Genomic DNA, 18547 nt, shown 5'->3' on the forward strand with positions numbered 1-18547 from the left:
AATATAGATACAATGTGAGGCAAATAGACCCACATAATAATAGTTACATATGTACAGATTACAAACACAAAATATAATCAGACTAAAAATTAACACTGTTGACGGCGTTGTCCCTGGCCTACAATAGATCGTCCAGCGTGCATGAAACTGGGCACTGGGGGCAGCTGTACAGGTGCTTGGTGGTTCGTTCCGGTCCACATCCGCATTAAGTTGATGGGTCCCCAAGACAGTTCCATTTGGCCATATTATCCTTTGTTCTATGCACATCCCTTCTCAGTCTGTCGAGGTACTTTCACGTTCTCCATTGCAGGTTTTCGCCTGGAGGGAGGGCCTCCAAATGTGGGATCCATGATGCAATATCTGCATTTGTGGTTGTCCACAGGTTTCGTCGTGCCACTGACGGCGTGGTGTTGTGCTGGAATAAGCTGTCATCAGCACACTGGTTGGCAAAGATATAGCAAGAAGATCGACAGTAGGCGCTGGATCAAGAGCGCCCATCAGGAGAGAGGCCAAAGACAGACTCGCAAGCAACACACCGCCAACGCACTCTCGACCACAAATATTTAGATCGCCGCTGCGGACCAGAGGGCTCAACCTCAGTCTCAGTCACTAGCACAGTCGTTGAGTCACTGGGTCAGTCACTGACACACTAACTCGTATCCTAGTCTGGCGTCTGTCATTCGTTGTATACCGGGATTTGTCTTCACCAGCAGTGAGGCTAATGTGGACTATTAGTGAAGATGTTGTACCACACGCCGGCCGGTGTGGCCGTGCGGTTCTAAGCGCTTCAGTTTGGAACCGCGTGACCGCTACGGTCGCAGGTTCGAATCCTGCCTCGGGCATGGATGTGTGTGATGTCCTTAGGTTAGTTAGGTTTAAGTAGTTCTAAGTTCTAGGGGACTGATGACCTCAGAAGTTAAGTCCCATAGTTCTCAGAGCCATTTGAACCATTTTGTTGTACCACAACACACGGACTCTTAAAATTAAGTAGCTTCCTGTTTATGTAAATAAAGAACACTGTTTACACATGTGAGCAGTTGTGTTGTAGAAAGAGGATGCTGGCCACCAAACAACAAAATGGCTCAAATGGCTCTGAGCACTATGGGACTTAACATCTGAGGTCATCAGTCCCCTAGAAGTTAGATCTATTTAAACCTAACTAACCTAAGGACATCACACACATCCATTCCCGAGGCAGGATTCGAACCTGCGACCGTAGCAGTCACGCGGTTCCGGTCTGAAGCGCCTAGAACCAAACAACATCCTCTCCCCTGATTCCTATGGTACAAGACTCTACTGTGGCGACGAAGATGCAACGGTGTACTGTCTTGGACGGAAGTTTTCTGAAAGCTCTTCCTAGATTTCAGCCTGCTTGGAGGAGGCTGGTGTCCATGCAGCGGGTGAGCAGCGTTCAGTTGCGCTTTGCTTCTCTCTGCGTTCGCGCCAGCTTTCCGCCTTAAACACTCCTGGAAATGGAAAAAAGAACACATTGACACCGGTGTGTCAGACCCACCATACTTGCTCCGGACACTGCGAGAGGGCTGTACAAGCAATGATCACACGCACGGCACAGCGGACACACCAGGAACCGCGGTGTTGGCCGTCGAATGGCGCTAGCTGCGCAGCATTTGTGCACCGCCGCCGTCAGTGTCAGCCAGTTTGCCGTGGCATACGGAGCTCCATCGCAGTCTTTAACACTGGTAGCATGCCGCGACAGCGTGGACGTGAACCGTATGTGCAGTTGACGGACTTTGAGCGAGGGCGTATAGTGGGCATGCGGGAGGCCAGGTGGACGTACCGCCGAATTGCTCAACACGTGGGGCGTGAGGTCTCCACAGTACATCGATGTTGTCGCCAGTGGTCGGCGGAAGGTGCACGTGCCCGTCGACCTGGGACCGGACCGCAGCGACGCACGGATGCACGCCAAGACCGTAGGATCCTACGCAGTGCCGTAGGGGACCGCACCGCCACTTCCCAGCAAATTAGGGACACTGTTGCTCCTGGGGTATCGGCGAGGACCATTCGCAACCGTCTCCATGAAGCTGGGCTACGGTCCCGCACACCGTTAGGCCGTCTTCCGCTCACGCCCCAACATCGTGCAGCCCGCCTCCAGTGGTGTCGCGACAGGCGTGAATGGAGGGACGAATGGAGACGTGTCGTCTTCAGCGATGAGAGTCGCTTCTGCCTTGGTGCCAATGATGGTCGTATGCGTGTTTGGCGCCGTGCAGGTGAGCGCCACAATCAGGACTGCATACGACCGAGGCACACAGGGCCAACACCCGGCATCATGGTGTGGGGAGCGATCTCCTACACTGGCCGTACACCACTGGTGATCGTCGAGGGGACACTGAATAGTGCACGGTACATCCAAACCGTCATCGAACCCATCGTTCTACCATTCCTAGACCGGCAACGGAACTTGCTGTTCCAACAGGACAATGCACGTCCGCATGTATCCCGTGCCACCCAACGTGTTCTAGAAGGTGTAAGTCAACTACCCTGGCCAGTAAGATCTCCGGATCTGTCCCCCATTGAGCATGTTTGGGACTGGATGAAGCGTCGTCTCACGCGGTCTGCACGTCCGGCACGAACGCTGGTCCAACTGAGGCGCCAGGTGGAAATGGCATGGCAAGCCGTTCCACAGGACTATATCCAGCATCTCTACGATCGTCTCCATGGGAGAATAGCAGCCTGCATTGCTGCGAAAGGTGGATATACACTGTACTAGTGCCGACATTGTGCATGCTCTGTTGCCTGTGTCTATGTGCCTGTGGTTCTGTCAGTGTGATCATGTGATGTATCTGACCCCAGGAATGTGTCAATAAAGTTTCCCCTTCCTGGAACAATGAATTCACGGTGTTCTTATTTCAATTTCCAGGAGTGTATATGGCGGGCTATTGCCGCCAGGCTGTAGAGTCTGATGGTAGGCCTTGCCCTCAGGCATCCTGATGTTATTCTCCGTGTCTCGTTGAAGGCAACATCCACATGTCCGGCATGAACAGAGCAGTTCGAAAGGGCAGGCGTACTCAGCACCACAGTAACATAATGTATTTGGCGATGTTCTGAGTGCTGTCGGATGGGAATCCCCTCCGCTACATGTGAGCTTTCTGATGATGTTATTGCGGGCGGATACTTTTTGTTTTGTATTTAGGCAGCGCTTCCTAAATGTCAGCGCACGGTCCAGCGCGACCCCACATATTTTGGGTGATGACAGTGCTACAGCCCCATGCCATCCCGTGCGACTTTTAATTTTCTGTTGGCGTCCTTGTTTCGTAGATGAAAAGCGCACACTTGAGTTTTAGCCAGATTCGGTTTCAGGTAGTTATTTTGGTAGTATGCCGTGAGAGTGCTTAGTCCATTTGTTAGGAGTCTCTCTACTGCTTCGAAGCCTTTGGCTTGAGGTATTGGCGCCAGATCGTCAGCATTAATGAAGCGTTCTGTGTTAAGAGGTTGTGGCTAATTGTTACTATAGTTGTTAAACAAGGCTCGTGCTAGGACCCTGCCTTGTGGCACACCGCTTTTTTATATTCTCCATCTACTTTTTTTGCCGTCTTGTTCGACACAGAATCTACGGTTGAGAAGGAGAGTTCCTATGAAGCTAGTAAATTCATAATCGCTCGTTAATTGATATATTTAGTGGAAAATGATATTCTGCTGCACAGTGTCACAATCTGCGGGGAGATCCACGGATACGGCTCCTATAACCAAACCATTATCAAAACCATCCTCGACATTCTGTGTCTGGTTCAGAATTTGTGCTGTACAATTATTTTTGGTCTAAATCCAGTTTGTTGTGGGGTCAGACGGTCAAGCAGCATCCTTTCGAGGGTTTTGTAAGCGTGGCACAAAAGAGATATATAGCGGAAGTTCTTGGCATCGCAAGCTGGGTTGTCAGGTTTCAGTATGGCGATGTTCCTTGTCATTCTCCAGATTTTAGGAATCTGCTGTCGTGTTAGGCAGTTATTATAGGATTGCAGCAGCCATCCCATAGTAGCAGGGCCAAAATGCTTTATCTGCTCCGCCAATAAATCGTCAAGTCCTGACACTTTGGAGGATTTACGCTTTTTAATAGCAGCTTTCAGGGCCGGCCGTTGTGGCCGAGAGGTTCTAGGCGCTACAGTCTTGAAACGCGCGACCGCTACGGCTGCAGGTTCGAGTCCTCCCTCGGGCATGGATGTGTGTGATGTCGTTAGGTTAGTTAGGTTTAAGTAGTTCTAAGTTCTAGGGGACTGATGACCTCAGAAGTTAAGTGCCATAGTGCTCAGAGCCATTTTTTAGCAGCTTTCAGTTCTTCCAAAAGTAAACTTAGCGGACGCATTTGTGTTTCTGGGTGTTCGGTTATCCCTATTTTTCTTTTTGTTCCTTCAGTTTTCCAGTTCAGCAGCACCTGGTGGCCGACTTCATTTGGGGTAAAGTTGGGTCTTACTTTGGGGACACTGGGGTCATTACTGAGTCGTTTGAGCAGTTGCCAAGCTTTTCTGCTATTTTTAGACATTTGAATACTCTCTACCGTTTCAATCCATCGATTTTGTTTGGCTTCCGCCAAACACTGGAATAGTTTCTCTCCTGTTTTTACTGTATCCGTATTGAATCGGTCTTCTTCACACAGTTTGAGGTATTCTTGCAGCTTTGAGTTAATTCTTCGTTTATACCTTGAATGTATGTTGTGCGGCAGCCTTTGGTGATCGAAGCGCGTCCACAAACAAAGCTGCAACCATTTACGCAGTTTTTCCTTTGTAAGCGTTCAACATCCCTTGTTATTTGGCACGTCCACGTATTCGGAGAATCAGGGTCGATTTCTTTGTATCATACACTACTGGCCATTAAAATTGCTACACCAAGAAGAAATGCAGATGACAAACGGTTATTCATTGGACAAATATATTATACTAGAACTGACATGTGATTACATTTTCACGCAATTTAGGTGCATAGATCCTGAGAAATAAGTACCCAGAACAACCAACTCTGGCCGTAATAACGGCTTTGATACGCCTGGGCATTGAGTAAAACAGAGCTTGGATGGCGTGTACAGGTACAGCTGCCCATGCAGCTTCAACACGATACCACAGTTCATCAAGAGTAGTGACTGGCGTATTGTGACGAGCCAGTTGCTCGGCCGCCATTGACCAGACGTTTTCAATTGGTGAGAGATCTGGAGAATGTGCTGGCCAGGGCAGCAGTCGAACATTTTCTGTATCCAGAAACGCTCGGACAGGATCTGCAACATGCGGTCGTGCATTATCCTGCTGAAATGTAGGGTTTCGCAGCGATCGAATGAAGGGTAGAGCCACGGGTCGTAACACACCTGATATGTAACGTCCACTGTTCAGAGTGCCGTCAATGCGAACAAGAGGTGGCCGAGACGTGTAACCAATGGCACCCGATACCATCACGCCGGGTGATACGCCAGTATGGCGATGACGAACACACGCTTCCAATTTGCGTTCACCCTGATGTCGACAAACACGGATGCGACCGTCATGATGCTGTAAACAGAACGTGGATCCATCCGAAAAAATGACGTTTTGCCTTTCTTGCACCCAGGTTCGTCGTTGAGTACACCATCGCAGGCGCTTTTGTCTGTGATGCAGCGTCAAGGGTAACCGCAGCCATGGTCTCCGAGCTGATAGTCCATGCTGCTGAGGCATAACAACAACGTTTCACCTGGCAACGCCGGTCATCTGCTGTTTGTGTATGAGAAATTGCTTGGAAACTTTCCTCATGTCAGCACGTTGTAGGTGTCGCCACCGGCGCCAACCTTGTGTGAATGCTCTGAAAAGCTAATCATTTGCCTATCACAGCATCTTCTTCCTGTCGGTTAAATTTCGCGTCTGTAGCATGTCATTTTCGTGGTGTAGCAATATTAATGGCCAGTAGTGTATCTTACACTCGACATTTTCCGGGGCAGAGCTAGAGCACGGTCCAGTGCCCCAGAGCTAATTGATATACACGAAATCTGGCTCAGACTAAGACCGAAGTACAAGGTCGCAAAAAATCACTATCTATACTCCAAGAGAGTTATTTCTGTAACCAAGAAGTCTCGGTTTTTGCTCTACGCGATGGCGTTACGGTTTTTGGTCCGAAGACTGGTTTGATCATCTCTCCAGGGTACAATATTCCGTGTAAGCCGCTTCACCTCTGCATAACAACTGCGTACTACATCCACTTGAACCTGCCTGTTGTATTAAAGCCTTGGTCCCCATTCACCGTTTTCATCCCCCCCCCCTCCCCCACATTTCCCCCCATTACTTGATGCCTCAGTATGTCCCCCCTTAACCGATACTTTCTTTTACTCAAGTTGTACCATAAACTTCTTTTTTCTCGAACTCTATTCAGTATTCCCTCACTAGTCATTCCGTTTACCTACTAACTTCCAGCCTTCTTCTGTAGCACCACATTTTAAAGGCTTCTAATCTCTTCTTGTCTGAACTGTTTATCGTTCGCGTTTCACTTCCGTACATCGGTACACTGCAATCAAGTACTAAAGGTAAGACAAAGTCATGCAGGAGGCTAGCGACCATTCTAATAAATACGCATAGATCTATAGTTAACCTTACAAGATCGAATAAAAACTCATATAGCAGGTGATCAATTACTTTATTGATCAGAAAGTATGCATGACACGTTCCGAAATTATTTCTATCTTCAGAAATCCAAATGAAAAGGTAGCGCAACGACAAGAACGTTACCATTTGTGTACGCAACATGAGATGACAGGGTACTCCCACCTTCAGTAAATACTAACACTTACGTTTAATTATGTTAAAAGCTTTCTCTTTTCAGAATCACTTTTCCTGCTACTATCAGTACGTATTTTACACTGAAGATCCAAAAAAACTGGTACACCTGCTTAATATCGTGTAGGTCTCGTGTGCCGTAGCACGACGTGGCATGGACTCAACTAATGTCTAAAGTACTGCTAGAAGGAACTGACACCATGAATCCTGCAGGGCTGTCCATAAATCAGTAAGAGTACGAGGGGGTGGAGATCTCTTCTGAAGATCACGTTTCAAGGTATCCCAGATATGGCCAATAATGTTCATGTCTGATGGCCAGCGGAAGTGTTTAAACACAGAAGACTGTTCCTGGAGCCACTCTACAGCAATTATGGAAGTGTAGGGTGTCGCATTGTCCTGCTGGAATTGCCCAAGTCTGTCGGAATGCACAATGGACGTGAATGGATGCAGGGGATGAGACAAGATGCTTACGTACGTGTCATCTGTCAGAATCGTAGCTAGGCGTATCAAGCGTCCGGTATCACTCCAACTCCACACGCCCCACACCATTACAGAGCCTCCACGAGCATGCAGTCCAAGGATTCACAAGGTTGGCTCCATACCCGTACACGTCCATCCGCTCGACACAATTTGACACGGGACTCGTGTGACCACACTACATGTTTCCAGTCATCAACAATCCAATGTCGGTGTTTACGGGTTCAGGCGCGGCGTAAAGCTTTGTCTTGTGCAGTCATCAGGGTTATACGAGTGGGCCTTCGGCCCGAAAACCCATATCGATGACATTTCGTTTAATGGTTCGTACTCTGACACTTGTTGATGGCCCAGCATTGAAATGCGCAGCAATTTGCGGAAGAGCTGCACTTCTGTCACGTTGAACGATTCTCTTCAGTCGTTGTTTGTCCAGTTCTTGCAGGATGTTTTTGCGACCGCAGCGATGTCGGAGGTTTGCTGTTTTACCGGATTTCTAATAGTCACAGTACACTAGTGAATTGGTCGTACTGGATAATCCCAACGCTCGTGCGCCGACTATAACACCATGTTCAAACTCACTTAAATCTTGATAACCTGCCATTGTAGCCGCAGTAACTGATCTGACAACTGCACCAGACACTTGTTGTCTTATATAGACCTTGCCGACCTCAGTGCCGTATTCTGCCTATTTACATATCTCTATAGTTGAATACGCATGCTTATACCAGTTCCATTTGCGCTTCAGTGTATATGCTCTGCACTTCGGCCATTGTCAGTTATTCCGCTGCCCAAGTAGCACTAATTTAAGTGTCTCATTTCCTACTGTAATGCCTTCAGCATAGCCTAGCTTACATGTACTACATTTCATTACCAAAATATTAATTGCTTTGATGTTCTTCTCGTAACCTCTCTGCAAGACTATTCATTCTGTTCAAGTGCTCTGTTCAGGTTCTTTGTCGCCTCTGTCAGCATTGCAGTATGATGAGGAATCTTCCTTTATATCCTCTATGTGAACTTTTAAATCACTTTCCAAATTTCTCCTCCGTCTCCTTGCTCAATGTACCTTGTCAACTACATCTCCCCGTTCACGCTCTTCGACACTTTAAAACTGCAGTCTGTTGGACGAACAAGTGAACAAGCTGTAGAATTTTTGGTTCCACCTATTTTACCACAACTGGCTTCAGAATTTCAAAGAATGTCTTCCATTCAGCACCATCAAAAGTTTTCTCCTAATCTAGAAATGTTATAAGCGTTGATTTGCCTTTTATCAGTTTCTCTGAATTGTAAGGTTTGTTTCATTTCCGTCACTCAGATGGAGGTTACTTGAAACAGGTAAATAAACAGTGCTACAAAAACATGTTTGACTTTATTTTGTTAGCTCCTTGTGGCTCTACATCGTAGCGAAAAAAAAACAATCAACGTCTGAACACACAAGCTAAATGTACTGACGGGAAACTAATCGCATGACCAAGAAGGACTTGTGCGACATAAATGGAAATTGATGGGAATGTTTCTACATCTGAAAAAAAAAAGACTTGGTAGGAATGTAACCGCTGTACATGACAGCCGCAAGAAGACTTGGCTCCGGACGGCCACGTGGCACTAACGAGACCATAGTCTACATCTAGATGGATACTCTGCAAATCACATGTAAGTGCCTGGAAGAGGGTTCATCGAACCACCTTTACATTTCTCTATTATTCCAATCTGGTATAGCGCACGGAAAGGACGAACACCTGTATCTTTTCGTACGAGCTCTGATTTCCCTTATTTTATCATGGTGATCGTTCCTCCCGATGTAGGTCGGTGTCAACAAAATATTTTCGCATTTGGAGGAGAAAGTTGGTGATTGGAAATTCGTGAGAAGATTCCACCGCAACGAAAACGCCTTTGTTTCAATGATGTCTACCCCAAATCCTGTACCATTTCAGTGACACTCTCGCCCCTAATTCGCAGTGATACAAAACGTGTTGCCCTTCTTTGAACTTTTTCCATGTACCCCGTCAATCCTATCTGGTAAGGCTCCCACACCGCGCAGCATTATTCTAAAAAGAGGACGGACAGGCGTAGTGTAGGCAGTCTCCCTAGTAAATCTGTCACATTTTCTAAGTGTGCTGCCAATAAAACGCAGTCCTTGGCTAGCCTTCTCCACAACATTTTATATGTGTTCCTTCCCATTTAAGTTGTTCGTAATTGTAATACCTAGGTATTTAGTTGAATTTACGGCCTTTAGATTTGACTGATTTGTCGTGTAACCGAAATTTAACGCATTCCTTTTAGAACCCATGTGGATGATTTCACGCTTTTCGTTATTTAGGGTCTATCACCAATTTTTGCATCCTACAGAAGTCTTTTCTAAATCGTTTTTCAATTTGTTTTGATATTCTGATGACTTTATTAGTCGATAAACGACAGCGTCATCTGCAAACAAGACGACTGCTCCTATTGTCTCCCAAATCGTTTATATAGATAAGGAACAGCACAAAGATAAGAAACACTAGAAATCACTTCTGTTTTACTCGATGACTTTCCGTCAATTACTACGAACTGTGACCTCTTCGCAGTGTGGCTCTAGCGCATGGTACTGCATCTCTAGACGCAATTTGAGCAACAGTTGGTTCCACAGGGACACATCGGGCTGTTACAAATCGTTTATTTCAAGGATAAAAGGGCAGCCGGCCGGTGTGGCCGAGCTATTCTAGGTGCTTCAGTCTGGAACAGCGCGACCGTTGCCGTCGCAGGTACGAATCCTGCCTCGGGCATGGATGTTTGTGATGTCCTTAGTGTTGTGGATTGGCAAGACAGCCAACCAACTATGAGAGGAAGCCGAAAGGCACGCGTTTTAGCTCACGCAGGCTGGCGTGAGGTCTGGAACAGGTCAAGGAAATGAGACTAACAAAAAACGTACGTAGCTGCTGGAATACTTAACTTTAATCCATAATTGGTGAACATCGCTCTTGACGGTACATGTTTTACAGCATCAATAGTAATTGGTAATGGCGCCTTGCTAGGTCGTAGCAAATGACGTAGCTGAAGGCTATGCTAACTATCGTCTCGGCAAATGAGACTGTATTGACATCTTCGACTTTTGTAGTCCTGTCTTCCTCAGTTGCGTGTAATATTACGGTATATTGATAATTTTTACTTATGGACCGTCTGACAGCAACTGAATAAAACACAATTTAGGCGAAACGCGTATGGCACTAAAATTGTGTTTTATTCAGTTGCTGTCAGACGCTCCATAAGTAAAAATTATCAATATACCGTAAAATGAGAGTGTATTTTGTCAGTGAACCATCGCTAGCAAAGTCGGCTGTACAACTGGGGCGAGTGCTAGGAAGTCTCTCTAGACCTGCCGTGTGGCGGCGCTCGGTCTGCAATCTCTGATAGTGGCGACACGGGGGTCCGACGTATACTAACGGACCGCGGCCGATTTAAAGGCTACCACCTAGCAAGTGTGGTGTCTGGCGGTGACACCACACTTAGGTTGGTTAGGTTTAAGTAGTTCTAAGTCTAGGGGACTGATGACCTCAAATGTTAAGTCCCACAGTGCTCAGAGCCATTTGAACCATTTTTGAACAAAAGGACAATTGCGGGGCAGACACCCTGTAGGATGCACTCCACTGCGACTACAGCAGTGTCAAGCAAGAGCTAACTGGAGGGCAGGGAGGAGGTCTGTCGTGTTTCCTGATGAAGGCTGGTTCTGCCTCGGTGCCAGTGACGGCCGTGTGCTGGTTACAAGGAGGCCTCTTGGGAGCTTGCAACCAACTTGTCTAGATTCTAGGCACGCTGGATGTACACCTGGAGTTATGATCAGGGGTGCGATTTCGTATCATAGCAGGAGCACTCTCGGGGCTATCCCACACACCCTGAGCGCAAAACCGTACGTCAGTGATTCTACCCGTTGTGCTGCCATCCATGAGCAACATTCCATGGGGTGTTTTCCAACAGGATAACCCGCGCACACATACCGCTGTTGTAACCCAACAAGCTCTACAAAGTGTGGACGTGTTGCCTCGGCCTGTTCGATCACCAGATCTGTCCGCAGTCGAGCATATGAGGGACATCTCTGGACGACAACTCCAGCGTCATCCACTAAAAGCATTAATCGTCCCTGTATTGACCGACCAAGTGCAACGGGCAAGGAACTCCATCCCACAAACTGACATCCAGCACCTAACAACACAGTACATGCACGTTTGCTTGCATGCATTCAACATTCTGGCGTGTACATAGGTTGTTAATGTACCAGCATTTCACAGTTGCAACGCCTTATTTAGCGCTTACATTAACCTGTGATCTTGGAATCTTAGTCACTTGAATATGATACCTAAAAAAATGTTTCCCGAAATTTCATTATTGTACATTAATTATTTTTGGATGTTGCGATTTTTTTACCGTCAGTGAAGAACGACATTAATAACAGTAAGATAACTACATAAATGCTGGCAAAACTAGTTGGTTACATGAATCAGTACTAATTTCGTATACGATAAGGAATTAACGAACGCATAACAAGCGAACAGGTAAATAAAAATAGAAAAAATAAGAACGTTTGCTCACTTACACATGAAAACACACTTGTATGTCTAAATTTCACATAAAAATTACTGTACATGAGAGTCACAATGCCATTTTCTTTTGCCACCACGTACCAGACATGTTAATCACGTAACGCCGACGCTATACAGCCACTCTCTCGTAGTATAGTAATTTAAATATATATTTTTATTTATTTTGAGTTATTTAGGTGAGTTATGTCAATTTTCGTTTGAAATTGATAAATTTATTAATATGATACTAGGTCTACAACTTTGGTTCCGCCGTTTTTTCTCGAAGTTCGCGGCTTTATTATGAAAAACTTACCAAAAAAATATGATTCATAGTATTGCCCATCGCTGGCCACTACATTCTCCCATCTTTCGGATAGCATACGAATCCCGTGGCGGAAGAACTGGGCGTCTTTTGTGGGGACCCATGAATCGATTCAATTTTACACTTGTTCATATGATCGGGAGTGCTGGTCAGCCAGACTGTATGACACTGATAGAAAAACGTGGTAGTCAGAGAGAGCAACGTATTGAGAATACAGCGGGAAGGGATAGGAGTTCTTATTTCAACGTTTCCTTGTATATTTTGACGGGTTTTGGTTCAAATGGCTCTGAGCACTGTGGGACTTCTGAGGTCATCAGACCCATAGAACTTAGAACTGCTTAAACCTAACTAACCTAAGGACATCACACACATCCTTGCACGAGGCAGGATTAGAAACCTGCGAACGTAGCGGTCGCGCGGTTCCAGACTGTAGCGCCTAGAACCGCTCGGCCATCCCGGCCGGCTGACGGGTTTTGCGACATGGGGTCAAGCACTGACCTGCTGCAGAATTACCTTTACGTGTCTATCGCCGTATTGTGGCCGTTTGTGTTTCAGTGCTGGGCTCGAACGCATCAATTGCTTTCGATAATGATGTCCTGTGACTGTGTTCGTCTGTTTCGGTAGCTACGAAAACTTTCTGTCTTCCACCGCCATTGCCGGTCTTCGACATCAGAATCACCGTTCTTAAGGCGTTGAAAACATTCTGTGCACGTTCTTCCACTAATAGTTCCCTCACCGTTGCTCTTACCCAGCATTTTAAGAGCACAGCCACAGATTTTTTCATCTCGCAAATGGCGAGAAATGGGTATGTAAGTAGGCGTACTTAATCGAGAATAACCCTATGATGCAATCACAAATCGACTAATATTTTTATGGCATTATGTTTACAGATTCCTAAGCTTATTGTATAACACGTATGACCAACCACCCTAACCCCACTTGCCGCTACTGCCGTCTACTGCAAAACGGCGGAAGCAAAGTTGTAGACCTAATAAAATAATTAAGATTTCAAGGAAGCTAAAGGCTTCAAAATGACAAGGAGATGTTACATTGATCAAGTTTTTATTTTTCTTATTAGTAGCAGTATATGTTCTAGACGGTAGCGATATGTTCTGTTCTGTTAGTTCTCTCTGTTAGAATCTCGGTTACGTTTATGTTTGTTGTTGAAAAGTGTTATTTGTGAAAGTTTCGTTTCGTACGAGTTACGAATAAAACAGAATCAAAAGTAATCTCTCGTTCGGCTTCGTTGTTTATGGACTTTAATATGTGCAATTACTGAAGTGTTACGATCTTACACCTGAGGCTGATTCGTTCAAAAATACTAGACTACACTTACTACAATTTTGAAGTCAGTCTCAGTGCAACAGCAGTTAAAGAATTTTCATGAAAAAGCTAACTTCCGGTCGCGGCACAGAGCGATCGGCTGACTATCATTTATTGGAAGAATTTCACCGACTGCATTGCAGCAACCTCTCTGTCTTCCCGCGTGAAATCGGACGTGAAAACTTAACTACGACAAATATAAGGTGTCAAGACATTTATTTTCAGTTCTGAGAGCTTAAAATTAATTCCAATTAAAAGCAAATGCTATTTGTTCATCGAATTGACTGAACTTGGTTAATAAACAAAAAAAAATTCCTAATAACCTTTGTTTTAAGACTTTTTCCAACATGGATGAGGATGATCGTGACTGATGAATAAATAAAAAAATTGGTTCAGATGGCTCTGAGCACTATGGGACTTAACTTCTGAGGTCATCAGTCGCCTAGAACTTAGAACTACTTAAACCTAACCAACCTAAGGACATCACACACATCCATGCCCGCGGCAGGATTCGAACCTGCGACCGTAGCGGTCGCGCAGCTCCAGACTGTAGCGCCTAGAACCGCTCGGCCACTCCGGCCGGCGGTTAATAAACAATTGACGACTATGTCACGTTACGTTACGTCCACTATTCCTGTTTCAAGAGATTTTAATGAAGTTTGTGACTCGTCCTCCCAGCTTTAAATAAAAATAAACTGAACACGACCCTGGAGATCTAACAAGGGAACCTCCCCATCGCACCCCCCTCAGATTTAGTTATAAGTTGGCACAGTGGATAGGCCTTTAAAAACTGAACACAGATCAATCGAGAAAACAGGAAGAAGTTGTGTGGAACTATGAAAAAAATAAGCAAAATATACTAACTGAGTAGTCCATGCGTAAGATAGGCAACATCAAGGATAGATTGAGCTGACGAGCGCCGTGGTCCCGTGGTTAGCGTGAGCAGCTGCTGAATGAGAGGTCCTTAGTTCAAGTCATCCCTCGAGTGAAACCTTTATTTTCGCAAAGTTATGATCTGTCCCTTCGTTCTTTGACGTCTCTGTTCACTGTAATAAGTTTAGTGTCCGTGTTTTGCGACCGCACCGCAAAATCGTGCGATTAGTAGACGAAAGGGCGTGCCTCTCCAATGGGAACCGAAAACATTTGATCGCAAGGTCATAGGTCAACCGATTCCTCCACAGGAAATCACGTCTGATATATTCTATACAACACTGGTGACGGCATGTGCGTCACATGACAGGAATATGTTGTCGACCCACCTAACTTGTACAGTTGGCGAATGGGTAAAGAGATTCTTCTACCTTGCCTGATTTAGGTTTTCTTGTGGATGTCAGTTACCTAACATCGGACGGACGGACAGATAATAATTGTCTGAAAATAAAAGAATTAAACTTTTTACTCGAGGGAAGGCTTGAACCAAAGACCTCTCGTTCCACAGATGCTCACGCTAACCTCAGGACCACGGCGCTCCTTAGCTCACATTATCCTTGTCGTTGCCTATCTTGCGCATGGTCTACTCAGTTTGTATATTTTGCTTATTTTTTTCATAGTTCGACACAACTTCTTCCTGTTTTCTCGATTGATCTGTTTTCAGTTTTTCACGGCCTATCCACTGTGCCAACGTATAACTAAATCAGAGGGGGATGCGATGGGGAGGTTCCCTTGTAAGACATCGTCACCCACCAATTTAATAAATTAAAATTTAGCACCCGCGAAAACTACGAAAAGGAGAAGTAGCCACAACTATTTAATTAGAAGACCGAAAGCAACTCTATATAAAAAAAAAAATTAGGCAACATAGCGTCTGTTTCTTTATGTAATTACATTTTGCACCTAGGAATCTAGTAAGACTCTCTTATAAAGGCATCTGCTTATTGATTTACCCCTGTACAGTTTGTGTTGAGCAGACTTGGGCGTTGAGCGCGCGGGGCTCATCTCCGGTGACCCAGTAAGCCGCCGCCCCTCCCCACCTCCCCCACCCCCAGCCATTGGCTCGCGCCGCCGGCGGCACATGCAAATCGCCCCCACTCCTTGGCAGCGCCGCCGCTGCTGCCCCTTGCGGCAATCGTCAGAAATCTGCGCCGCGGTGCTCGCTCACTGAGTCGCCGGCGTATAGCTCCCAGCGACCGCTTCCCGCGACAGCTGCCGAGTCATCTCGACCCCACGATTCCGGCGCCGCACGCACTGTGGACCCGCCATCGACACACTGTCGCCGCGCGGTGCTACGCTGCGGCGCTACGTGTGAAACTGTGCTGCCGGCTGCGAGTACAGTACTGCGTCGACGTCATTCCTCACTTGAGTGATACCGACTACAACTGGCACAAACTCAGAATGTGCTGTACGGTTTACGTGTGACGAAAAGCGACCACTGCACGTGACTTTGTGGTAGTTTGCAAGTGACGTGTGACCAGCACATTTTCGTCAGTGACAGTACGCAAAGTGAGCAGGTTGAAACTCTGTCAGAATTACACGTATTATCCGCAAACGGAAAAAAATACGCTCAAACTTGTGCAACTCGACAGATTTTTTACCGCCACGCGGACTAGCGCTGTGGCTTTGCAACTGCAGACCGGCTTTCCGTGCCGCGGTCGTAAAAAGTATCGGCAGTGACCTGTTCCGTAAGCGGTAGCCGTTCCAATCTGTGTCAAGTTCTTTGCCGCCTAGCGTGCGCTTTTAACTCCTGGCATTTCTGGAAAACAGGAACACTTCCGCTACTTGTATTTATATATTGAAAAATAACTGTTGTCACAATTTTTCAACGGTGTGTACCTCAAAACAGACCCTCCTGTAACGATTCTGTTGTTGTATACAATACAGAGCACGCAGAAATGTCGAGAAAAATATCTTGAACAGTACACTAACCAATCTGCCAGAATGGAGAACAATTTAAGTCGAAAAATATCATCTAGTGGGAAGGATGCAAGTATGTGACGTGTTATTTTCAAGACAGAGGTACTCAAGAGCGCCTGTGCATTCTCGTACACCATATAAGTAGTCAGAAATAGTTATAATATCAACTAAGCGTATGAGGTGTTACTACGTGTTGCATGCTACACGACCTCCTTGAGGTGTGTATGTGTCGCACTGACGTTGTCAATATGCGACTGAAAATGTGAGTGAATTTGTCGAGTTGTAGCCTAGTGGATGCCTGGACTGTGGACTAGTCAAGCAGCTAATTTTGTGCTCGGATATTGTGCGCAATGCACTCAATTCCTTTTCGAAACCTAGTATAAAAAAAGAATTATTTGACGAAAATTTTAGGTATCTAGTCCGCGTCTAATACAACGTGACGCTTTATTGTCCATGAACATCAAAATAAACACTTCTGCGTGCTTATAGACAGTTAGATGAATGTTGATATAGTAGGTGAAGAACATTTGTCGTGTACAGTGAAATGATACAAGAGTTTCCGCTCTAAAGAATTGCTACAACATTCTTGCCAGATTTGTTGCTCTCCAGACTGTAATTTTATCAGAGACTAGCCTTCTTAACGTGAAATAAATAATTTCAGTTTACTGGTCTCTGTGAAGTTAAGTTACGTTATTTTGATTTGTTACTGTGATGCCTGTAAATAAGGAGAAAGTTGTACTGCTGCCGGCGTAACTTTTAGCCATTCTTCTCGAAGTAAAGCAACAACGAGCTACGAATTTTATTCCACAGTGACGTAAATCAGTATTCTGGATTTTTCTGCATGCTTCCACTTGGATAGTGAATTTTGTGCGATAATTATCAGACTTTGAACCTGAAGGCCAATTAATTGGTACCTGCCACACGGAATTGGGAGATTTTCTCCATTAAACGGTGCTCGATTCTGGTGTATACTTTAGAGAATATCTTGCCACTTGTTCTTGGTTAAAATTCTTTGGGAGCGTGCATCGATGAAACATATATATATCGCAAGGCCTCTATAAAAATACGATCACAATTTTTTTCGTTCTCAACTCAGTATATATTTATCGAATAAATTATTTGTGAACGTTGCTTGGCGAATCGTGCAAGATAATTGTACAAGGTTTCAAATCACTACGTATGTGCCTGGAGACGTTCTTGTCATTTGGTCCAGTCTTCTACGACGACGTTCCTGTGCTGAGATTTGGCGAAGAATACGTCAGACTGGACTTATTTGCAGTCTTAGATGTGTATGACTGAAGTGCTTCATTCGGCTCGTCTTCGACCCATTTGAGTAGTTGGGAAGACTCGGGGACGTCTCGGTGTGGTGGACGCCACGCTGTGGACCAAAGGTGGTCCTGAGAGGAGGCGCCCGACTCGCGATCCAAGATGAAGAAGGCCGGCGGACCAGCCGCCGGAGGCAAGAACGGCGCGGGCGGCGCCGCGGGCGGCACCGCGGGCGCCGGAGGCGGCGGGGGCGGCAGCGGAGACAAGGATGACGCCGAGAAGCGGGACTCGCCCAAAGGGGACCGGCTGTCCACGTCCGGCGACACGGGCTCGTCGGGCAGCGGCGGCAAGCCGGGCTCGGCGACGGCGGGCATGCGGGAGGCGTCGCTGAAGCTGCTGGCGCTGACGGCGAGGGCGGAGTGGCCGCCGGTGGACCAGGCCGTCAAGGCGCTCGAGAAGCTGGTGGCCGCCGCGGGCGACGACGCCTACCCGCTGCCGCTCGCCGGCCTCATGGACCCGGTAAACACCACCAGCACCACCACCAGCACCAGCACTGTGCACCTCGGCACCACGGCACGCTCAGCCCTGCCTGCGACGCACCACTAGGCTTACCGCCGTCCCAGCTTTCTGTCAGTTCCTTCCTCAGCGAGAACAGAGGAAGAGGCAGTGAAACACATGGAAGGAGTGGCAGGTCCACTAGACCCTAGCACTATAGGGTACTCACCTGTTGGAATGGCGTGGGGAAACTAAAGGAAGGGACCGTTTGAGTGTGTGTGTGTGTGTGTGTGTGTGTGTGGCAGAGAGAGAGGAAAAAAAAGGTTCAAATGCCTCTGAGCACTATGGGACTTAACATCTGTGGTCATCAGTCCCCTAGAACTTAGAACTACTTAAACCTAACTAACCTAAGGACATCACACACATCCATGCCCGAAGCAGGATTCGAACCTGCGACCGTAGCAATCGCGCGGTTCCGGACTGAGCGCCTAGAACCGCTAGACCACCGCGGCCGGCGACACAGA

The 18547-nt window shown here is 46.5% G+C and overlaps 1 protein-coding gene across 1 annotated transcript; it reads left to right on the top strand.

The window, feature by feature from the left end:
* The first annotated feature begins 17690 nt into the window (after window positions 1-17690).
* LOC126195754 (twist-related protein 1-like) lies at window positions 17691-18134 on the top strand. Its single transcript, XM_049934382.1, has one exon. It carries the CDS (start codon window positions 17691-17693, stop codon window positions 18132-18134), a length of 444 nt encoding a protein of 147 aa, XP_049790339.1.
* The last annotated feature ends 413 nt before the right edge of the window (window positions 18135-18547 follow it).

This window comes from Schistocerca nitens, chromosome 7, assembly GCF_023898315.1.
Source record: "Schistocerca nitens isolate TAMUIC-IGC-003100 chromosome 7, iqSchNite1.1, whole genome shotgun sequence".
Classification (NCBI taxonomy): Eukaryota; Metazoa; Arthropoda; class Insecta; order Orthoptera; family Acrididae; genus Schistocerca; species Schistocerca nitens.

Excerpts from the sequence above, each read along its gene's own strand:
- LOC126195754 (XM_049934382.1), top strand. The coding sequence starts at position 17,691 with ATGAAGAAGGCCGGCGGACCAGCCGCCGGAGGCAAGAACGGCGCGGGC.